This window comes from Pleurodeles waltl, chromosome 5 (genome assembly GCF_031143425.1).
Source record: "Pleurodeles waltl isolate 20211129_DDA chromosome 5, aPleWal1.hap1.20221129, whole genome shotgun sequence".
In the NCBI taxonomy this organism is placed as follows: Eukaryota; Metazoa; Chordata; class Amphibia; order Caudata; family Salamandridae; genus Pleurodeles; species Pleurodeles waltl.
The window spans coordinates 816,504,276-816,528,784 of record NC_090444.1 but is presented as its reverse complement, the minus strand read 5'-3'; the positions used below and the strand labels follow the sequence as shown (position 1 = coordinate 816,528,784).

Sequence of the window (24,509 nt, the reverse complement as noted above, 5' to 3'; positions counted from 1 at the left end):
CAAACAATAACAAATCTAAGCAATCCTCATAGCAGAGCTTCCACTATTCACAACTCTTAAAAATGCCCAATGGCTTCTTATCCTTACTTAATATACCCCAAATCTCTAGTACCCTGCTTAACCTATTCCTACCTGCTCTAACCTATACTTAAGCTGCTACTATACCAGTCACCTTCTTACCCGCTCCCTGTTCAACCCATCCATCCTTTTCTTACTGTCCCTGCCCTTGTAGCTGTCACCCTTCTAAGCCATCAATCTCTCCCTCACTCTACCTATTACTCCCTCTTCCAATCACCCTACTCACATTTTAACTACTCCTGCTCCTATGCCCTTACATTAGCACCCCTCAGGACTCCCAACCACCACTCACCACTCACCACTCCCCACATACTTCCCAACACTTTTAAAAGTCCTTTTGCTCTAGATTTCTCAACCCTTCTTAGATTTCATGGCCTACTCTAATTCCCTTCCTTCCCTCCCTCTATGCTTCCCCTTCACACCTACATCTACTGCACCCTCGCAGGCTCTAGAGTCAGCATCAACATTTTAGTCCACTCAGCTTCTATCACATACCACATTAGCTCCTTATTCAATCTAATTAAAAAGGTTGAAAGCCCCCCTCCCTTCTCATTCTCCCCTACATATTTCTCCATACCTTTCTCCTACCCTCACTGTGGATACCTTGTTCCTTCCACAACATCCAATAGCTCTCAGCTACTTACCTTCCTTCAATAAACATTCTCTACCTACCTGTTTTCCTACTAACACTAATCATGTCAAGGTCCTCCTCTACTTCCTGCAGCCTGGTAACAGGACTTCCACTTCTACCCCTCTGCTCCCATCCCCACCTTCCTTCCTGTTCACCAAGCCCCCCAACCATTAAACACTTCAACAGCCTCTGACCTCCTCTCCCCAATCAATGAAAAACCACAACATAAATACAATCAGATTCCCGCCTAATCCTCAGGACTAACTGTTCATCACAGAAAACAAGCCATTCTCCCATAAGTCCATCATACATGAACATGAGATCCTCACACAGAAGCACTCTGAGAAGAAGGGGAGAAGGCACAGTAAGTATCTTTAAAGCTATCTCGCAGACACAATGATTACACACAACTGAAAACTAATCTCTTCTAGTACTACTTAACTTCTGGACATTCCATCTCCAACAGAGAATTTGCAGATGCTCTGCTAAGTATCATCTTCATGGTAATAATAAGCCACATCAATCACTGCATCCTGGGAGAGACCTTAACATCTTGCTCGACAATGAAATATCACTCAAATGAATGCCCTCACGGTAAACCTAGAGGTCTTAAATTTCTCCGAACTTGCATATGGACAAATACACCCTGGATGCAGTCCTCGCGCCGTCAAGATTTGTCACAAAAACATGAAAACTTCCCATATTCCAGAATGATCATCACCTCACATACCTTCCGGTGAACTTTCCCTTAACAACACCTACAGCATTAGGAGAAAATGAAACTACTGCAGAAACAATAGGAAATTCCCATCTCAACAAACCTCTCCCCCCAAAACAATGATGAAATTGGAAAAACTGTCTCCAGTACAGCGACAAAATAGTACCCGAGACGACACCCCCATGTCCCAAGCACAGAAAGAGAATCCCTTGGCTCAATGAAATAATCTTGCAATATGATCAGAATCAAACAACAAAAGAGACAGAACAGAGAGTCACAACAGGATATAAAAGACATCCACTAAGGATACAAAAATGCATTACTCCAAAGGCAGTTGTCCAGGGACCCCCGGGGGTCCGTGAAGCCTCCTCAGGGGGTCTGCGACTGCTCAGAAAATTAAATAGTACTAACAGATTAGATCCCAAGCTTTCAGTAATGACTCAGAGGGGGGTCCCCGGATTCCAATAATGATTAATTGGGGATTACAGTTATGATAAAGTGGGGGTCCACAGAAGTCAAACGGTTGGGAACCACTGCCATAGGGAATTTAAAACGCCATTTAAAAGAGCTGCATAGGACTTCTCTCACAATTCAGTAATCCAGAGTACATCACCAACATAATATCCCTTAAAAGCCTCCTTTGATTCAATTGTAAACAAATTTGTCTTTAAAACATAGAAACTGAAACACTACCTCCGGAGATAAATGCCATATCTCAGCATACAAAAGACCACAAAAAAGAGAGAAACTACAGAGGTAGACAACTGACAATGGCCTCCTTCTAGCAACTCTTGGTCATCGCATTCAAAGATCTGGTGAAGATAATTGGGCCCCCTTTCTCTCAGCAAGGGCCCTGCTTGATCCAAAGCTTTAAAACATGGTATTTGCCAGATCTGCTACCTCCATTGAAAGAAGCAACCTCAACCAGCTTCAGTAACCTTCTGCTCTGCCTTTAAGACCTCCTATGTCAGCAACTCACCAAGAAAAAGAAACTTGAACTAATATCCATCTAGCGTGACAAGAGCACAACACTGGACAGAAATGGAGTGGTTTCAACATTGCTACTGGGTCTATTTGCCATCTATGACACTGGCGACCAACAGACTCGACTCCTTGACATTAGAGGTCAGCAGACACTCCGGGGAAGCATTTCAAACTGGATCACTTTCTACTTTTAAGGCAACTACAGCAGCATCTCAATATCCCCTAGTTATGTCAGCTTTTTTCACCTCATGCTGGGGAGTACGGCAAGTTTGATCAGTTCACTATCTTGTTCAACCTCTACTGAATTGGACCTAATCAATTCCTTCAACTTAATTTGCTACAATAAAGTGCAATCCACTGCTTATCACACACAACACCAATACAATTCCCAGATAAGTCACACCATTAATCCATACTCTTCAAACTAAACACAATAATAAAACTGTTTATTACCCACCCACGTCTCACCCTCCTACTTACCTACCTACATAAGTGCCAAGACCAATGTCATGTATGAGCACCACTATGGTCACTCAGTAACACACTAAAACACTTTCCACACAGACCACACTGCATTTCACCATTCTTCAAACCAAGCACTCCCTATGGTGTGGGATGCTCTCTGTCTGCTAAAGTGCACCGACTATTCATCTATAAATTACTATAATATATATATATATATATGCAAAGCAATACACACATAATATTGCAAAATATCAAAATTAACAATGTAGGGCATGAGCATTCCAGCCTTGAGTTTTGAAGATGCCATTCTGTAATAGGAAGCCAAATACATTAATCAGTAATATGTGAAGGTTAATTAGATTTCACCACTGCAGGGTTTTGGTTTCCCATCTAAAATTTCCATAGGATGGATTGAAATAATTTCTATGAAACAAAGTACAAGTTTACATGAGATATGGCATTTCGGTTCCTCAAAATTAGGACAAGTGTAAGTTCTGACTCTTAAGAAGGCTGCAGCTAATTTAATGCCTTGAAATCCACCTACATATCAAACATCTGAAGCACTAATTTCTTTACTGAGTAACAGCAAGGCTAGCTCAGTGGGATTTAGGGGATCTGGTTTCGGTGAGCTGATAAATCCAAACAGCATCCTACAAAAAACAAGCTGAGTTGTCAAAATAGAATGTATGATGTTAACAGGATAAACCTGCATATATGCATTTTTTTCTGAAAACTATCAGTTGAGTGTTTACTAACATGCTACACAACATCCATTGCTAAAATCATAGTGTACTGCATCTAGCAGCAAATCAACAAAATCAGACAACACAAACATAAAGCAGTTAGAAATGCTAATTACTTTTTTGAGATAGATGGCTGGGTTATGTTTTAAAGCGTTTGGAAAGTTCTAGGGTAAGGAAGTGGTTTTTGAACTATGGATGTGACAGCCCACTATGCTCTCTCTGTTGGATTTCCTGGTTTGTTTGCAGGTTGCCAAAGTTTACAGCTGTAGAAGACTACAAAGATAGTACACCACAGAAACAAGTGACATAGTTGAACTGTCTTTTACATATTAAAGGACCGCTACACTGCATAACATGCAGCAGGCACATGAGATGTACAGTTTGCATTACTTCTGAAGAAATGCAGTACATAACTAATTGTACTTGACTGGCACATTATACCCCTGACAATATGCTGAAGCAGATAATGGGACGGGTTGCATGCTACACTATACTTACAGGAGGCTGGCCTTGGTACTTGTAGTGAGGTCTGTGTGTAAAACATTTTAGGATTTTTATTTAGTGGCTTGAGTGTTCTAGTTAATTCTGTGTTGGGTTGCAGAGCTTAACGGTGTGGACAGTGGGGAAAATGTGCAAGAGACAATAAGCCTAGTTTACATAAAACCGTTGTTGTGTGTTACTCTGCACGTCCCTTACGGAAATTTTGGAAAACCTTTGAACAGGCACGTTATATCCTGTAAAGGATACCACAGTCGAGACAAAAGCTTGCTATAATAACTGGGGCTTGAAAGTAGCTATAACAAGTATAGTTTGGCAGCTATAAAATCTTGATGGTTGGTAATGTTACAATGAGCAGTCAAATGCTTATCAAGTAAGAAAACACAATGAAAACACAATAGAACCTGGCTATGTCGGAAATGGAAACATTACACGTGGCGACAGGACAGACATCAGAACAGTAGCTGGATGACTGCTGTATCTTACCGGGGTTTCCACCATGTTTGGTTTGCTGTTACGAAGGGTCTTTACTGCATGAAAAACATCAACAACGTTTTGTCTTTTGATCATGTCGCAGACGATGCCAATCGCACAAAACATTCCACTGCGACCTCCTCCATTTCTAAATATAAAAAAGGCACAGTTAAATATCAAAATTGAAAGCCACTTCTCAAATAAGCGTTGCGCTTTAGAGCAATAAGGCAGTGGTTTTAATGACTGAATCATTTCAAATTACCAAAATCGTTAACTGAGCATTTATACATTTCTTTGCTACTAATGTAAAGATGTCTAATGAACAACTAGCGTATAAAAAGTGAGCGATAACGAAAACACAGTAATTTATTTCTATTTTTTTTTTAAACATGAGACTTAGGTCAATGTCAATTACTTTATTTCAATTTCTCGAATGACCCAATGAAATCTGCTTTAAAAAGAACAAACTCAGAATAAAGTACGGTCAGTGGTAGAGTCTGAGGGCCTGATTACAACTTAGGAGGAGGGTGTTAATCCGTCCCAAATGTGACAGATATACCACCCGCCGTATTACGCGTCCATTATATCCTATGGAACTCATAATAGGGTGGGCAGGATATCCGACATATTTGGGACGGATTAACACCCTCCGCCAAAGTTGTAATCAGGCCCTGAATGTCTAAAATATCGTCGTAGAGACCGTGGCTTTAGTGCAAGTTAATATAATGATAGCCAGGTTTTGGTAAGCAAACTTGAGAGAAATAGGCATAAAAGCTCAAACACCGAAATGGTGTGGTTCGGAATAAGCCATGGACGGCACATAAAGAATCAGCCATTTTATTGTTATGGTTAGCACGCTTCCTACGTAAACTTTGCCGCAACATACAGCATTGGTTAACATTACAGGTTAAACCACTCTTTGGAAAGATAAATGAAGCACTGACAAAGCCAAGGGCTCTAAACCTAGCCCAGCGCAGCATGGCTGAAAGTTAGGAAAAAAAAGTGCTATGGCAGCGCAAAGCTTATGCAAAGATCCGTTTACGCCATGCAGTTGAGGGAGCGCAGCACCATCTGCATCTTTGTAGCATCTTGTAAGCTGCTGCTGCAACGTTTATGTGCTATTTGTTCTGACAGGAGGAGGCAAGCAATGGAGGGGGATGGGGGTGAGATCTAAAATCGGCAAGCAAAAACGGAGGATGGGCAGCGGTGAATGGGACAAGCAACAAATCAGGAAGAGGGAGAACAGGGGCAGGGTAAACAACAATGTGTAGAGGAGTGGGGTGTGACGGAGGAGCAAGTAAAAGAAAAAAAGTACCCCTGAAAGCAGCAAGACAGGACAGACATTGGGCAACAAAAAACATTATTGGGGCCGTACTACACAGTAGAGTCAAACACTCAAAAGAGGAAGTGAAGCAGGCACTCGCTGTCAAAGAAAGCAAAGAAATGAGTGACCACAAAGCCACCTGTAATAAATATGCCTCACAAGTCTCAGTGTAGGAAATGTTTCAGTCACAATTTAAGGTATACAGTGTGGTGGGGAGGGGACTAACTTCAAAAGAGGCGAAGGTGCCCAGCAAACATTCTGAATGGCATAAAAACTGACAGTGCCCTCAAAACTTTTAGAGGTGCTTTTGTGAAGGCAGGAGAGTGTTTAAGGAGGGAAAACAGCCTGATGAAGCTGGATTTAGAGTACAAAAGAGGGTAGAGGCAAATGGCAGTAAGGGTAATTTTAGTGTTCAGGGGTGAGTAGAGTTAAAAGAGGCAAGGGTGATTTTAGGGTTTAGCTAGCACCTGGGCCAGCCCCCTTCCTTTATCGTCCTAGCCAGTGAGGCACCATGCCCAAAGGCAGAGCTGTTGCCCCCAAAACCAGTTTTTAGTGGCCACAGAGGAGGAATTGCTCATTTACCTGGTCACACTTTGAGGGTAGGCACAGGAGCTCTGCTCATTGGAAGAAAGGTTCTGCAATGTTGTTTTTAGGCATAGAGAGGCACTGCGGGATTGTTTCAAGTAGAACACACCATAAGTACTGCAAAAGCAGAGAGGTTTACCCTCAGAACTTTTACTTCACTGATCAGGAAATGGCACAGAGTTGTCCCCAACCACAGGCTGGTGCCACGCCTCAATGCAACCCCACCCCCCAACAATCCCCCCACCTGAAGTCGGGACCTGCTCTCCCTCTTGTACCAGGACAAAGTAGTAGACTCTAAGAGTCATAAGGCTGACCGTTTGCTTGGGATACAGGGACTCAACAAGTTCCATAAGACCCTTTTTCTGCCTTTCCAGCTGGCCATTTCCAACTGTCCTGGACCATGCTGTTGACCTCAGCTCGAGTGAATCTCGATTCAAGCACTATGCCCAAGGTCCTGGACTCTTGGATGTTGTCAAAGTCTAAAGCCGTATAATAAATCCTTGAATCTGGGACTTAGAAACATTTTGCACTGGGAAGCGGAGGAGGACCGAAACCAACCTGCCAAGCTGATCCCACAACAATGCATTGCTGCTGAGCCAAAGATCCCTGTATCTCCTGCTATGTTCGTCTTAATAGCAGCAAATCCAATTCAGCAGGAGCTCGCAGGGAAAGTATCTGATCTCGTAGAGCTCTCTGACTACAGCCTGCAGCCTTGCCCCACCGGAACAATTCAAGTGTCAAACAGGTACTAAGTCTGAAGGTAGAAATCTTTACTGGGCAAAGGTGACAAAACTATACGGTTGGTAAGGGATTTTCTCTGGAGGCAAAATTCTAATTTTGCGCACTCAGACCTTCCCTGCCAAAAGTCAATAAATTCATTAAGACGCCGCGCAGTGGCTAGCCAATGACATGAAGTGCTCAGCTACAGCCTTGCCCTGCTGAAGACGTTTAACTTCTATTTCAGAGACCAAGTCTGTGATGAACCTGGTCCCTGCATCTAAAATATGCTTCATTGTTGTCGGCCTCAAACCTTGCCTTTGTCCCAGTCAAGCACAATCAGATGAACACGGCTCGCACTTGAAACTTTTGGAGCTATTTTGAACCTTAAATTCATCACTACTATACGCTTTACAGAATTTTGTTCGTTTTTGTGTCAGTTTATGAATCTATTTATCTTAACTGATTTGGGATTTTTTCCCTTGTAGTGTTCAACTTTATCATGGTTTGAGTACTTTGTAAACGCTTTACAAAATACTTGTAAGTTAAGCCTGTCTGTTCTGTGCCACAGCTACCATAGAGTTGAGCTCCAGTGAATCTAGTGACTTTAAGAGTTCACCCTAATATGTTCTGTGGTTATTACTTTAAGTGGGTAATCACACTGCCCAACAAATACCTCAATTTCCTACATCTCTGCTTATCCATAAGGCACAAAATGACAAGACTACAGTAGGTGATCCTGGAGAGTGGAACCCTATAGCGTGGTGTGAGGAGTCAGCTCCTGCACTGATTAGGTCATCGCTTGTGTGCAAGGCTGCAACCCTGTATGTCAGGAGCTGGGGTGGCCATGAAGGTTATTGTGCCGTTTGGTCTGTCTCCTGTGTGTGGTGTGTAAGTTGGCCACTCTCTATGTAAGAGGAAGCTGCTGTGAAGAGGACCATGCTCTGGTGCCAATACAGCCATCGCACGAGTGGAAAGATGGTGTATGTCGGGGGCACTGAAAAACGACAAGGTACATGACCTGGCTGGATGGTATTGTCGCAAGGAGAGGCCACAGCAATGACCAGTGTGGGCTAGAACTCCCACTGAGGATCGGAACCAGAGACCACAAAAATCTCTCCTGACACCAACTGTAGGGAAGTCCGAAGGAAGCTTGCTTTTGGATTGGAGGAGCGTTGAGGACACCCAGCCGCAGATCCTGCAGAGCTGTGTGTGTGTGATATTCATCAGAGGCAGATGCTCTTGGAAACTCTGGTCGAACAATCCCTGCTGGTGTGGGTAAGAGTGAGGGACCAGAAGACCACAGGAATCTTGCTTGCCAGATAGAAAAGTAAAAAGTGTTCCAGCCCTTACACACTAACAAAATTGGAGTGAGATTTGTGAGCCTCGGACTACTAGTGTGTCTAACCTGAATATCACCTACACTGAACAGCAAAATAACCACTACCGCTACTGAGAAGGAAGTGGGTCTCTGTGGACTGCCTGTTAAACACTACAGCCCTGACCTCAGGGGGCTGTGTGTATTGTTTATGTATGGCGTATTTTACTTTGTGGTCATATAAATCCTAATTTTCTTATAAATATTTGACTGGACAATCCGTTACTGCTGCTAATGAACATATTTTGAGTTGTGATCCTATGATTAGCCCCACTGTCTCTACCTCCCTTTCTGAGAAACCTTGGACTACTCAACCCATGCTATCGCGGAGAGCCGTGTGCTGAAGAGGTACTAGGCCCAGCTGTTCAGAATCCACAGTAAGCCAGACCCCTGGGCATCAGGAGTAAAAGGCCTCAATCCCCATGGTTGGGCCCAGTATCTCTTACGCGCCTCTTGGCCCTCTGAACAGGGTTCTGATACCCTAGCAGTCAAGTCAGGCTGGATCCAGAAACCGTTGAGCAGGACCTATATGTGCCGGTAGGTGGTGCATCCAGCTCCGTAATGACGCTGTTCCGATGAAATGCAGGCCCCATAAAGGTGCCACTCCTGAATGCTGAAATCAGTAGCTTTCACGGCTGCTCCAACATTGAATTGGCTTTGACCAGAATGCAGATTCCTTGACTTGGGATATTATTAATGGATAGAGTCCAATTCACAAAACTGGAGGATGGGAGAGTTGGTGAGGAATCAGTGGATAGATTCTCTACCAGAAAGAGCGTTACTGAAGGTAGGTAACTTGTTCTTCTGATAGACATTTCTAACAACAGATTCCTCACCTTCTGAATAGATACCAGAGTAGTACCTATTAAACAGTGAGTCTGTGAATTGGCTCAAACCTAAAGGTCCTTTGAAATTCCCCTGTTAGTAAAACTGGCTGGCCAGACAGTAGCGCTTCATGAATGTATGGAGTGACTGTTTGGCACATTCCCAGGACAGGAACTCTGTGTGCCAGTGCATTGGTAGCAGCCCTGGCCCCTGTGAAATTAGCTTGCAGTCCCTCTGAAGGCTACTTTTTGGCCAGTGCATAGCAGATCTTCGTGTAGACTATGATCCAGCAGGAGATGGTCCTTTTCTGCACAGCCTTGCCTTTTTTCGTTCCCCTAAACTCCACAAATAACCGATTTGCCCATGCAGTGTTCTTTGTTATGATCAGTTTAAAAGCCTAGCATTCTTTTGTGGTCCAAGCAGTGGATTCTCCCCTACTCAGAGTTCCAGAGGGGGAGCACAGAACATTGGTGATGCTTTCATCGACGCAAAACGTCGTCACAACTTCTGCAAGAAGGATACTCACGTCCGCAGAATCAATTTATCTGGGAAGAATGTGGTGCACAGTGGACAGAAGCAGATAGCCTGCAGCTCACTAACTCGCTGCTCTTATGTGACATAATGACTCAATGAGGAACCCTGCTTTGATGGTAAGAAGCTGTAGTAGTAAGATGTAAAGCAGTTCAAAGAGTGTTCATCAAAAATGTGAGGACCAAGTTATGGCCCTAATGTGGCATATCAAATGGAGAGGGTGGAAGTAAGTGCTGAAAGCATTTTTAAAAAACACATCACAACTGGTGAAATTAAACAATGAGGGCTTGTCCAGCAACCGTAAAAAGGACAAAGGATACCCAAATTCATGAATGTCAATTCGCCAAAATGCCAGGGGTGGCGTAAGTGACATCACATTCCATTTGACCTTTAATTTTACTCACACACATGCTTACACACACACACACACACACACACACACACACACACATTTTACACATATATTATTTGCTATTAGTGTAACAGAACACTGACAGAAAACAAGGAAAATGGAGCTCCAACCGAAGTTTGCAAGGACAAACTGCTCCTGAGCTCTTGGTAATGATTTTGCCACCTCTGGGGCCGTGGTTGCAAAAGCAGTGCCAGGGGCTGAAAGGGGCAAGACAGGGGTCGCTGTAAGATCCCTTGCAACCCCTAAAATAGATCCATGCCCTTATACTATGCCCACAGCAAAGCTTTGCAGGGTGAGAGACAAAAATTGAGTGTCAGACAACTTGGCCTGGAGAGAGTGTCAATCTGATGTTGCTGTACCAAGCCACAAACTTGTCCCAAAGAAAGGTGTATACATAGTTTTATCCTGGGATGCCTTGCTGTCAAGATATCAACCACTTCCAGATGTCAAAGCTGTTCAGCTGCCACTGCTTAATCTCCACGCATGAAACTGGAGCTTTCGAAGGCTTTGGTGCAGAGCCCTGCCCTGCACCTGCAACAGCAGGTCCTTCTGGAAGGGCAGTCTGATCAAGGTACAGATGCTCAAGCTCAGGAGTTCTGAATACCATACTCTCAGTGCCCAAAATGGGACCCATAAGAGGAATTGGGCCTGGTCAGTTGTGATCTTCTTTGGAACTCAAAGTAGAAAAGGTATTGTCGGGAAGGCATACAGGAGGTTCATAGGTCCACTCTAGGTGGAATCTCCTAACGAGAGACGCCCTGGAACCTTCAACACACTGGAGTTCTGACACTGCATGTTCACTGTCAGTGGTGAACAGATCGAGCCAAGGTTCTCCCTATTTGCAGAAGAGACCTTGCGCCACCCTCAGGGTGTAATTGCCATTCATGATCCGCTAGGTGTCAGTGGTGGAGTTTGCTTTCACTGGCATTCAAGGATCTTGCCAGGTGGTTCAACACAAGGAAGATCTTATAGTAGTCCAGCCATTTCCAGAGGCATAGTGCTCCTTGCACAAAATTGAGGATCCCACTCTACTCTGCCTGTTACACTACTACATGGTGGTAGCGGTGGTGGTGTCCATTAGCATCTGTACTAGCCTCCATGTCAGGGATAAAAGGGAGGCTTTCAATGTAAAAAATATGGTCTGCAGTTCCAGAAGGTAGATAAGGAGCTGGGCTTCTTTTAGAGACTAGAGTATTTGATCTCCATCTCAATCAGGTCGCTGCCCCCAACCCAATCCAGAAGCGATGCATGGTCCCAACTGTGAGCTCTGGGTGGGGTAGGGATAGGGGTCCGGTCTAGGACCAGTAACCACCTTTGCAGGTCTTTTACAGTCTCCTCTGAAATATGGAAGTGGTTGGAAAGGTCCCCTTGATGTTGGGTCCACTGAGACTTCAGATCCCACTGCAGTGTCTGCGCATGTGCCAACTGTTGTGCTTGACCAGCAAAAAGCATGGGGCCATCAGTCTCAGCAGCATAAGAATCGACCTCGCTGAAACAAAGACGGAGGCTGAAAGATCGGGATCATAGCCTGAATGTCCTAGACTCTCCCCTCCTTTGCCATAAAAAGGCATGAAATCAAACTGTGTCCACAACTGCTCTGATGAAGGGGAGCGTCTGAGGAGTCAGGTGTGTTGTTGGTACGTTGATAGTGAGTCCCAAAGCTGACAGGTGATTTGCTATAATCTGGAGGTGGTTGACCACTGCCTGGGGTGAACCTGCCTTCAATAGTTGGTTGTGGAGGTAAGGAAAGATTGGAACCCCCAACTTCCGAAGACAAGTTTGTTACCACCGCCATCACTTTTGTTAACACACGAAGAGCACCGGTGAGACCAAAAGGGAGCACAGTGAACTGAAAATGCTCTTCTCCTACCACGACCACAGATAGCACAGACAGGCCAATGGGCCTAAAAGACTGGTATATGTAAGTAGGAATCCTTCAGGTCAAAGACCACCATCCAGTCTTCGGGGTGGAGGGCAGACAAACCTGGGCCAGTGTGAGCATTTTGAATATTTCCTTCCGGAAGAAGGAAATGAGAAGGCACAGTCCTAAAATAGGGCAAAGGCCTCCACCCATCTTCTGCACCAGAAAGCAGCAAGAATAACAAATACGACCTACTTCTGCCTCAGCTACTCTCTTGATAGTCCTTTGGCCAAAAGCGCTTGCACTCCTCCGTCAGTGGTTCTAGGGGTGATGGAAAGTGAGATGGAGTGGCAATAAAGGGCAAGGAGTATGGCTTAGGACTATCTGCAGGACCCACTTGTTTGAGGTCATAGTCTGCAAACCCAGCGAGAATCGCTCGATCCTGCCTCCAACTGGGTGTCTGTGCTCCACTAAGGGAAAGCTAAAAGGACTTGGTTGGTGTGAGAAGGTAGCCTCTTTCTAGCCTTGTTACCCCCACTTTTGGCCTGTTTGTGAGTGTATGTCAGGGTGTTTGTCACTGTTTTCACTGTCTCACTGGGATCCTGATAGCCAGGCCTCAGTGCTCATAGTGAAAACACTATGTTTTCAGTATGGTTGTTATGTGTCACTGGGATCCTGCTGGTCAGGACCCCAGTGCTCATAGGTTTGTGGCCTATATGTATGTGTCACTGGGACCTTGTCACACAGGGCCCCAGTGCTCATAGGTGTGCATGTATATGTTCCCTGTGTGGTGCCTAACTGTCTCACTGAGGCTCTGCTAACCAGAACCTCAGTGGTTATGCTCTCTCATTACTTTTAAATTGTCACTAACAGGCTAGTGACCATTTTTACCAATTTACATTGGCTTACTGGAACACCCTTATAATTCCCTAGTATATGGTACTGAGGTACCCAGGGTATTGGGGTTCCAGGAGATCCCTATGGGCTGCAGCATTTCTTTTGCCACCCATAGGGAGCTCTGACAATTCTTACACAGGCCTGCCACTGCAGCCTGAGTGAAATAACGTCCACGTTATTTCACAGCCATTTTTCACTGCACTTAAGTAACTTATAAGTCACCTATATGTCTAACCTTTACCTGGTAAAGGTTAGGTGCAAAGTTACTTAGTGTGAGGGCACCCTGGCACTAGCCAAGGTGCCCCCACATTGTTCAGAGCCAATTCCCTGAACTTTGTGAGTGCGGGGACACCATTACACGCGTGCACTACATATAGGTCACTACCTATATGTAGCTTCACCATGGTAACTCCGAATATGGCCATGTAACATGTCTATGATCATGGAATTGCCCCCTCTATGCCATCCTGGCATTGTTGGTACAATTCCATGATCCCAGTGGTCTGTAGCACAGACCCTGGTACTGCCAGACTGCCCTTCCTGGGGTTTCACTGCAGCTGCTGCTGCTGCCAACCCCTCAGACAGGCAGCTGCCCTCCTGGGGTCCAGCCAGGCCTGGCCCAGGATGGCAGAACAAAGAACTTCCTCTGAGAGAGGGTGTGACACCCTCTCCCTTTGGAAAATGGTGTGAAGGCAGGGGAGGAGTAGCCTCCCCCAGCCTCTGGAAATGCTTTGTTGGGCACAGATGTGCCCAATTCTGCATAAGCCAGTCTACACCGGTTCAGGGACCCCTTAGCCCCTGCTCTGGCGCGAAACTGGACAAAGGAAAGGGGAGTGACCACTCCCCTGACCTGCACCTCCCCTGGGAGGTGTCCAGAGCTCCTCCAGTGTGCTCCAGACCTCTGCCATCTTAGAAACAGAGGTGCTGCTGGCACACTGGACTGCTCTGAGTGGCCAGTGCCACCAGGTGACGTCAGAGACTCCTGCTGATAGGCTCCTTCAGGTGTTAGTAGCCTTTCCTCTCTCCTAGGTAGCCAAACCCTCTTTTCTGGCTATTTAGGGTCTCTGTCTCTGGGGAAACTTTAGATAACGAATGCATGAGCTCAGCCGAGTTCCTCTGCATCTCCCTCTTCACCTTCTGATAAGGAATCGACCGCTGACCGCGCTGGAAGCCTGCAAACCTGCAACATAGTAGCAAAGACGACTACTGCAACTCTGTAACGCTGATCCTGCCGCCTTCTCGACTGTTTTCCTGCTTGTGCATGCTGTGGGGGTAGTCTGCCTCCTCTCAGCACCAGAAGCTCCGAGGAAATCTCCCGTGGGTCGACGGAATCTTCCCCCTGCAACCGCAGGCACCAAAAAGCTGCATTACCGGTCCCTTGGGTCTCCTCTCAGCACGACGAGCGAGGTCCCTCGAATCCAGCGACACCGTCCAAGTGACCCCCACAGTCCAGTGACTCTTCAGCCCAAGTTTGGTGGAGGTAAGTCCTTGCCTCACCTCGCTGGGCTGCATTGCTGGGAACCGCGACTTTGCAAGCTACTCCGGCCCCTGTGCACTTCCGGCGGAAATCCTTCGTGCACAGCCAAGCCTGGGTCCACGGCACTCTAACCTGCATTGCACGACTTTCTAAGTTGGTCTCCGGCGACGTGGGACTCCTTTGTGCAACTTCGGCGAGCACCGTTTCACGCATCCTCGTAGTGCCTGTTTCTGGCACTTCTCCGGGTGCTACCTGCTTCAGTGAGGGCTCTTTGTCTTGCTCGACGTCCCCTCTCTCTGCAGGTCCAATTTGCGACCTCCTGGTCCCTCCTGGGCCCCAGCAGCGTCCAAAAACACCAAACGCACGATTTGCGTGTAGCAAGGCTTGTTGGCGTCCATCCGGCGGGAAAACACTTCTGCACGACTCTCTAAGGCGTGGGGGATCCATCCTCCAAAGGGGAAGTCTCTAGCCCTTGTCGTTCCTGCAGTATTCACAGTTCTTCAGCCTAGTAAGAGCTTCTTTGCACCAACCGCTGGCATTTCTTGGGCATCTGCCCATCTCCGAGCTGCTTGTGACTTTTGGACTTGGTCCCCTTGTTCCACAGGTACCCTCAGTCAGGAATCCATCGTTGTTGCATTGCTGATTTGTGTTTTCCTTGCATTTTCCCTCTAACACGACTATTTTGTCCTTAGGGGAACTTTAGTGCACTTTGCACTCACTTTTCAGGGTCTTGGGGAGGGTTATTTTTCTAACTCTCACTATTTTCTAATAGTCCCAGCGACCCTCTACAAGGTCACATAGGTTTGGGGTCCATTTGTGGTTCGCATTCCACTTTGAGTATATGGTTTGTGTTGCCCCTATCCCTATGTTTCCCCATTGCATCCTATTGTAACTATACATTGTTTGCACTGTTTTCTAAGACTATACTGCATATTTTTGCTATTGTGTATATATATCTTGTGTATATTTCCTATCCTCTCACTGAGGGTACACTCTAAGATACTTTGGCATATTGTCATAAAAATAAAGTACCTTTATTTTTAGTATAACTGTGTATTGTGTTTTCTTATGATATTGTGCATATGACACTAAGTGGTACTGTGGTAGCTTCACACGTCTCCTAGTTCAGCCTAAGCTGCTCTGCTAAGCTACCATTATCTATCAGCCTAAGCTGCTAGACACCCTATACACTAATAAGGGATAACTGGGCCTGGTGCAAGGTGCAAGTACCCCTTGGTACTCACTACAAGCCAGTCCAGCCTCCTACATTGGTTGTGCAGTGGTGGGATAAGTGCTTGAGACTACTTACCACTCTTGTCATTGTACTTTTCATAAGAGAAAAATATACAAAACAAGGTCAGTGTATATACACATAGCCAAAAAGTTTTGCATTTCCTCTTTTCACTCTTTTCTAAGTGCTGAAAAGTACTTCTAAAACTTTCAAAAAGTTCTTAAAAGTTTAAAAAGTTTTTTTCTGTCTTTCCAAAAAGTTCTGAAAACTTTTTTCTCTTTGTCTATCACTTTAACTCTCTCTAAAAATGTCTGGCACAGGCCAAAATGTTGAACTGTCCAAACTTGCATATGATCACCTTAGCTGGAAAGGAGCAAGGAGTCTCTGCATAGAGAGAGGTTTGAGTGTAGGGAAGAATCCTTCCTTAGAACTGTTAATTAATATGCTTAGAGTACAGGATAAGGCCATAAGTGCCCAATCTGTAGAAAAAGTAGCTAATGGTTCTCAATCTGATCCAGGGACCCCCCCAGGAAAAGGTTCAGGAAAGAAACTTCTCAGCCTGCCCATTACTAGACAGTCTAGCATAGTTGGTACAGAGGTTGAATCACACCATACTAATGGTGTGCTCTCACATTATACTGGTAGCCAAGCTGTTAGGGTGCCCTCTGTAAGGGACAGGTCTCCTTCTGTTCATTCCCATCATACCTCTGTATCTAGAAATGTCCCTCCCACCCACCCTGGTGACAGGTTGTTAGAAAGGGAGCTCAATAGATTGAGAGTGGAACAAACCAGACTGAAGCTCAAGAAGCAACAGCGGGATTTGGATAGACAGTCTTTAGAAGTAGAGAGGGAAAGACAGAAGTTGGGTTTAGAAACCCATGGTGGCAGCAGCAGTATTCCCCATAGTCATCCTGCAAAAGAGCATGATTCCAGGAATCTGCACAAGATAGTTCCCCCTTATAAGGAGGGGGATGACATTAACAAGTGGTTTGCTGCACTTGAGAGGGCCTGTGTTGTACAGGATGTCCCTCAAAGGCAGTGGGCTGCTATCCTATGGCTATCATTTAGTGGAAAGGGTAGGGATAGACTCCTTACTGTGAAAGAAAATGATGCCAATAATTTTACAGTTCTTAAGAATGCACTCCTGGATGGTTATGGCTTAACCACTGAACAGTACAGGATAAAGTTCAGAGAGACCAAAAAGGATTCTTCACAAGACTGGGTTGATTTCATTGACCATTCAGTGAAGGCCTTGGAGGGGTGGTTACATGGCAGTAAAGTTACTGATTATGAAAGCCTGTATAACACAATCCTGAGAGAGCATATACTTAATAATTGTGTGTCTGATTTGTTGCACCAGTACCTGGTAGACTCTGATCTGACCTCTCCCCAAGAATTGGGAAAGAAGGCAGACAAATGGGTCAGAACAAGGGTGAACAGAAAAGTTCATACAGAGGGTGACAAAGATGGCAATAAGAAGAAAGATGGTGAAAAATCTCAAGATAAGCATGGGGATAAGGGTAAAACCAAAGATCCCACTTCAAATCTTAAACACTCTTCAGAGGGTGGGGATAAAACAAATTCTTCCTCTTCTTCCCAACCTGCACACATTAAAAAGCCTTGGTGCTTTGTGTGTAAAAACAGAGACCATAGGCCAGGGGATAAGTCCTGTCCAGGTAAACCCCCTGAGCCTACCACCACTAATACATCAAGCTCTAGTGCCCCTAGCAGTAGTGGTACTAGTGGTGGGACTGCTGGCAACAGTCAAGCAAAGGGTGTAGTTGGGTTCACTTATGGGTCCATAGTGGAAACTGATGTAATCAGTCCCAAGACAGTTTCTGTCACACCTAGTGGCATTGGCCTTGCCACACTGGCTGCTTGTCCCCTTACAATGGATAAGTACAGGCAGACAGTTTCAATAAATGGTGTTGAGGCCTTGGCCTACAGGGACACAGGTGCCAGTTTCACTTTGGTGACTGAAAACCTAGTGCCTCCTGAACAACACATCATTGGACAACAGTATAAGATTATTGATGTCCATAACTCCACTAAGTTTCTTCCCTTAGCTATAATTCAGTTTAGTTGGGGTGGAGTTACTGGCCCTAAGCAGGTGGTGGTATCACCTAGCTTACCTGTAGACTGTCTCTTAGGTAATGACCTAGAGGCCTCAGGTTGGGCTGATGTAGAGTTTTATGCCCATGCAGCCATGCTGGGCATCCCTGAGGAATTGTTCCCTCTCATTTCTAGTGAAATGAAAAAGCAAAGGAGAGAAGGCCTGAAAACTCAGGATCCCTCTCCATCAACAGGTAAAAAGGGTATCACAGTATCCCCTAACCACCCTGCCATTCAGGGTAGCATTCCTGTGGTGGGAGAAACCTCTCCTGGGGTGGCACCTGTTCCAAGGGAATCATCAGCTGGCAAAGCTGGACTCCCTGAGGTGGAAGTACCTCTCTGTGGGATAACTAACATTGGTGAGAAAAAGAGCACCATTTTAGTTAACATGGAGCATCCCTCCAACCCTCCCAGAGAAACTTTAGTGCAGAAACCCTGCACTGCCTCACAACACTTAGGACAGCATCCCTGCCCTAGTGTGGAGCTCATAGGACAGCATCCCTGCCCTGCTCCAACTAAAGAGAAACAGCATCCCTGTTCTCTCTTCCAGCCATATGGACAAAGTTTTTGCCCAGCTATGGCTTTATTGAGACAGCATCCCTGTCTGGCATTTCCATCACTACAAATAGGTTCAGTGGACAATTCCCACTGCTCTAAACTAAAACTTACTGATAGAAACTCTGAAAATACATCTTCACATTGTTGCTTAGCTAAAAAACTTCAAACAGGGTGGTTTACATCCCCACAGGGAAGTAACCATATAGTGGATGATAAAGGGAGTAACCAGTCTATTGCAGAGCTACTCTCTACTTATCACCACTTAGACAATAAAGTCTCAACTGGCCAAGGTTAGCCTTATTGTCCTTCGTTTGGGGGGGGGGTTGTGTGAGAAGGTAGCCTCTTTCTAGCCTTGTTACCCCCACTTTTGGCCTGTTTGTGAGTGTATGTCAGGGTGTTTGTCACTGTTTTCACTGTCTCACTGGGATCCTGATAGCCAGGCCTCAGTGCTCATAGTGAAAACACTATGTTTTCAGTATGGTTGTTATGTGTCACTGGGATCCTGCTGGTCAGGACCCCAGTGCTCATAGGTTTGTGGCCTATATGTATGTGTCACTGGGACCTTGTCACACAGGGCCCCAGTGCTCATAGGTGTGCATGTATATGTTCCCTGTGTGGTGCCTAACTGTCTCACTGAGGCTCTGCTAACCAGAACCTCAGTGGTTATGCTCTCTCATTACTTTTAAATTGTCACTAACAGGCTAGTGACCATTTTTACCAATTTACATTGGCTTACTGGAACACCCTTATAATTCCCTAGTATATGGTACTGAGGTACCCAGGGTATTGGGGTTCCAGGAGATCCCTATGGGCTGCAGCATTTCTTTTGCCACCCATAGGGAGCTCTGACAATTCTTACACAGGCCTGCCAACGCAGCCTGAGTGAAATAACGTCCACGTTATTTCACAGCCATTTTTCACTGCACTTAAGTCACTTATAAGTCACCTATATGTCTAACCTTTACCTGGTAAAGGTTAGGTGCAAAGTTACTTAGTGTGAGGGCACCCTGGCACTAGCCAAGGTGCCCCCACATTGTTCAGAGCCAATTCCCTGAACTTTGTGAGTGCGGGGACACCATTACACGCGTGCACTACATATAGGTCACTACCTATATGTAGCTTCACCATGGTAACTCCGAATATGGCCATGTAACAGGTCTATGATCATGGAATTGCCCCCTCTATGCCATCCTGGCATTGTTGGTACAATTCCATGATCCCAGTGGTCTGTAGCACAGACCCTGGTACTGCCAGACTGCCCTTCCTGGGGTTTCACTGCAGCTGCTGCTGCTGCCAACCCCTCAGACAGGCAGCTGCCCTCCTGGGGTCCAGCCAGGCCTGGCCCAGGATGGCAGAACAAAGAACTTCCTCTGAGAGAGGGTGTGACACCCTCTCCCTTTGGAAAATGGTGTGAAGGCAGGGGAGGAGTAGCCTCCCCCAGCCTCTGGAAATGCTTTGTTGGGCACAGATGTGCCCAATTCTGCATAAGCCAGTCTACACCGGTTCAGGGACCCCTTAGCCCCTGCTCTGGCGCGAAACTGGACAAAGGAAAGGGGAGTGACCACTCACCTGACCTGCACCTCCCCTGGGAGGTGTCCAGAGCTCCTCCAGTGTGCTCCAGACCTCTGCCATCTTGGAAACAGAGGTGCTGCTGGCACAATGGACTGCTCTGAGTGGCCAGTGCCACCAGGTGACGTCAGAGACTCCTGCTGATAGGCTCCTTCAGGTGTTAGTAGCCTTTCCTCTCTCCTAGGTAGCCAAACCCTCTTTTCTGGCTATTTAGGGTCTCTGTCTCTGGGGAAACTTTAGATAACGAATGCATGAGCTCAGCCGAGTTCCTCTGCATCTCCCTCTTCACCTTCTGATAAGGAATCGACCGCTGACCGCGCTGGAAGCCTGCAAACCTGCAACATAGTAGCAAAGACGACTACTGCAACTCTGTAACGCTGATCCTGCCGCCTTCTCGACTGTTTTCCTGCTTGTGCATGCTGTGGGGGTAGTCTGCCTCCTCTCAGCACCAGAAGCTCCGAAGAAATCTCCCGTGGGTCGACGGAATCTTCCCCCTGCAACCGCAGGCACCAAAAAGCTGCATTACCGGTCCCTTGGGTCTCCTCTCAGCACGACGAGCGAGGTCCCTCGAATCCAGCGACACCATCCAAGTGACCCCCACAGTCCAGTGACTCTTCAGCCCAAGTTTGGTGGAGGTAAGTCCTTGCCTCACCTCGCTGGGCTGCATTGCTGGGAACCGCGACTTTGCAAGCTACTCCGGCCCCTGTGCACTTCCGGCGGAAATCCTTCGTGCACAGCCAAGCCTGGGTCCACGGCACTCTAACCTGCATTGCACGACTTTCTAAGTTGGTCTCCGGCGACGTGGGACTCCTTTGTGCAACTTCGGCGAGCACCGTTTCACGCATCCTCGTAGTGCCTGTTTCTGGCACTTCTCCGGGTGCTACCTGCTTCAGTGAGGGCTCTTTGTCTTGCTCGACGTCCCCTCTCTCTGCAGGTCCAATTTGCGACCTCCTGGTCCCTCCTGGGCCCCAGCAGCGTCCAAAAACGCCAAACGCACGATTTGCGTGTAGCAAGGCTTGTTGGCGTCCATCCGGCGGGAAAACACTTCTGCACGACTCTCTAAGACGTGGGGGATCCATCCTCCAAAGGGGAAGTCTCTAGCCCTTGTCGTTCCTGCAGTATTCACAGTTCTTCAGCCTAGTAAGAGCTTCTTTGCACCAACCGCTGGCATTTCTTGGGCATCTGCCCATCTCCGAGCTGCTTGTGACTTTTGGACTTGGTCCCCTTGTTCCACAGGTACCCTCAGTCAGGAATCCATCGTTGTTGCATTGCTGATTTGTGTTTTCCTTGCATTTTCCCTCTAACACGACTATTTTGTCCTTAGGGGAACTTTAGTGCACTTTGCACTCACTTTTCAGGGTCTTGGGGAGGGTTATTTTTCTAACTCTCACTATTTTCTAATAGTCCCAGCGACCCTCTACAAGGTCACATAGGTTTGGGGTCCATTCGTGGTTCGCATTCCACTTTTGGAGTGTATGGTTTGTGTTGCCCCTATCCCTATGTTTCCCCATTGCATCCTATTGTAACTATACATTGTTTGCACTGTTTTCTAAGACTATACTGCATATTTTTGCTATTGTGTATATATATCTTGTGTATATTTCCTATCCTCTCACTGAGGGTACACTCTAAGATACTTTGGCATATTGTCATAAAAATAAAGTACCTTTATTTTTAGTATAACTGTGTATTGTGTTTTCTTATGATATTGTGCATATGACACTAAGTGGTACTGTGGTAGCTTCACACGTCTCCTAGTTCAGCCTAAGCTGCTCTGCTAAGCTACCATTATCTATCAGCCTAAGCTGCTAGACACCCTATACACTAATAAGGGATAACTGGGCCTGGTGCAAGGTGCAAGTACCCCTTGGTACTCACTACAAGCCAGTCCAGCCTCCTACAGTTGGTAGCATGGGGTACCTCTGCTGAAACTGTATAAGAAACATTAGAGCTGTTGCAGCTGGCAAGGAGGGCAGACAAGTCTAGGGTGCGCGCTTTAGCCCTGCTCTTTTTGAATCGCTTCAGAGCAGAATCTGCCTTGTTCCCAAACTGGTATGTCCTGTGAAAGGCCATATCCATGATGGATGATTGGACATCTCCTGAAAAACCCACCAAGAACAGCCAGGTGTTGTGGCAAATGGCTAAACTAGTGCCAATGGCTTGCAAGATGGAATCGTTGGTATCCAAGTTGCAACAAATTGTGAACATGGCCACATCATAACTGTCCTTTATAGCTTGGTGAGGACAGGTTGGTGGTCTTCCGAGACACCTGGGAGGAGCTGAACCACCAAATCAGTTTGGGTTGGACTGTTCCCATGGGAAGCAGGGTCAAGACTGATGTCCATATGGCGGAGTCCAAACTGGCATGGAATGGCATGGGTTGCCAAAAAACAATGGACTTAGGCCCAGATCTCTGTACTGACGGTAAATGTTTGACATTGTTCAGCATTCCGTCCATCACTTGCTCTTTTTGCAGTTGTCACCCCAAGTTGGACGAGTATGCCCAGTCGTGGGCCCTGTGCTCCCCATGTCACTGGAGTCAGCTTAGCCCGGATTGTGAGGGGTGATACTTCAAAACCGGTCCAATTATGCTTGTTTCCAGTCCATGGAGGACCTGGCCTGGCAGTTTGGGCTGGACTGTTCCCATGGGGAGCAGATTAAATAATGATTTGCATTTGGCTTTGTCCAAGCTTGAATGGCCTGGGTAGTTTAAAAAAAAAAAAAAAAAAAAAGATGGATTTAGGCACAGATCTCTTTACTGGGGTGAATGTTTGACAATGTTCAACATTCTGCCCATCACTTGTTCTTTTTTGCAGAATCCCAAAGAGAATGGGAATAGCGGCCCAGCTACAACTAGCATGGACGGGCCCTATTGGCCAAACTGGTGGGAGAAAATAACCTATTTCCAAAGGTTTCTATTTCTTTGGACTCCTTATAGAGGGGAGTAGTGGGCAAAGTGCCAGATTAGTCCAGCTAGTCGATGCCTCCATCACTAAACTCTCAGGACAGGGCTGCTGCAACTAAAATGCAGGGTTGCCTAGAACAGGTCAGTGGCATCATGCAGTCTGGTGGTTGCCTGAGGGATCAGGGCAATGTTTGGCTCAGGACCCTTAAAGGGGTATCAGTAAGGACCTCATTAAAAGGCACAAGGTGTTTGGTAGTAGTTTGGCCAGGCTTGAGAACTTCTACTAATATGTTGGTTTTAACTTCTAAGGTAGGGAAGTTGGAAGTTAAGAACTTCAGCCACTTTCTGCATTACAACTGCAAAAGAGGCAATTCTTTTCGGTGGTGTGTCCTGGTGATGTGAGGGGACTAGAATCAGGAGAGGTGTCAAGGGCACTAGCGTCTTGTAGGTCATCTTTCTAGTTAGGCCCCTGGTAAGGTTGACCACATGCGTTATTATCATTGTCAAGGCAACCGCTAACAGCCTTGGTCGAGGTCGTAACAGCGCTGATGTAGTCAGCATAGATGTACCAGGGACTGCTGTAGGTTGTGGAGCAACAGTGGGAGTCGGTATGGGTGCCGGAAGCGGTCTGTGTACTGGTTCAGAGGGTCCAACTGGAGCCGAAGACAAACCTGCTGCCAGTAACCCAGATGGAGCGACTCGTGGCTCAATGGGGCCTGAAGGTGCACCAGTGGGAGTAGAACCATGGATTCCCAGAACTGTGGGATCTGCCTCGGTTTCGCAGATGGTCCCAGAAACTCAGGTTTTGCGGACAATTTGAGGGATGGGCTCTGACACTAACCAACTTCGGAAGCAAGATCAACAGACATAGGACAGTTCACATGCCCCTTCAGGAGTTCAAAAGTGGTGGGAAGGGACTGAGTCCAGTTTGGTTTTGTTGCTCCTCTTCAACTTATCAGAAGATTTAGAGTGTAAAAATGATCGACCCCAAGAATGAGACCTGTAGCTCCTTGACCAGGAAAGGATTACGACTGACTCTTGGACTTGGATTGGTCTGGATGTGGGGTCGTCCAATGCTTGGCAACACAGAGCTTCACCTCTCAGTCCTGTATGGCTTTCAGGTTCATCAACATGCAGTTACTGCAGGCCTTTAAGTCATGGCTCGATTCCAGGCACCACAGGCAAACCTGGTGAGGATTTGTCAGACATTTCAGCAATTCTTACAAGGAGTGAAAACTGCTTTCTTGAGAGGTGACATTTCTCTTGCACATTGAGAAAATTTTCTTGTCCCAAAAAGAAAAGAGGTAGCTCTGGATCACATCTGGTGGTGCAGAAAGAAAGAAGCTGATGTTAGGAAGTGGCACCTACATGGGCTTACCACATCATTTCCACAGTGGAACAGAATCAGTGCCACCTACTAGCACACAGAAGTACTGCTAAAATTTCCGAGATGCAGTTTGGCACGCAAGGAATTTTCAAAAGGCGAGGAATCTGCGGTTAGAACTCTGTCAGAAGAAAAATATTTTGATCTCTTCA

General features: G+C 46.3%; 1 protein-coding gene across 8 annotated transcripts in view; it reads right to left on the bottom strand.

Moving 5' to 3' along the window:
* PTPRK (protein tyrosine phosphatase receptor type K) overlaps positions 1-24,509 on the bottom strand; it is a 1,183,996-nt gene that overhangs the window by 6,042 nt on the left and 1,153,445 nt on the right. For all 8 annotated transcript variants that reach the window (XM_069234833.1, XM_069234830.1, XM_069234832.1 and 5 more), the window contains one exon: positions 4,604-4,739. In XM_069234833.1, the coding sequence (XP_069090934.1) occupies positions 4,604-4,739 (136 nt within the window). The remainder of the gene's footprint in view (positions 1-4,603; positions 4,740-24,509) is intronic.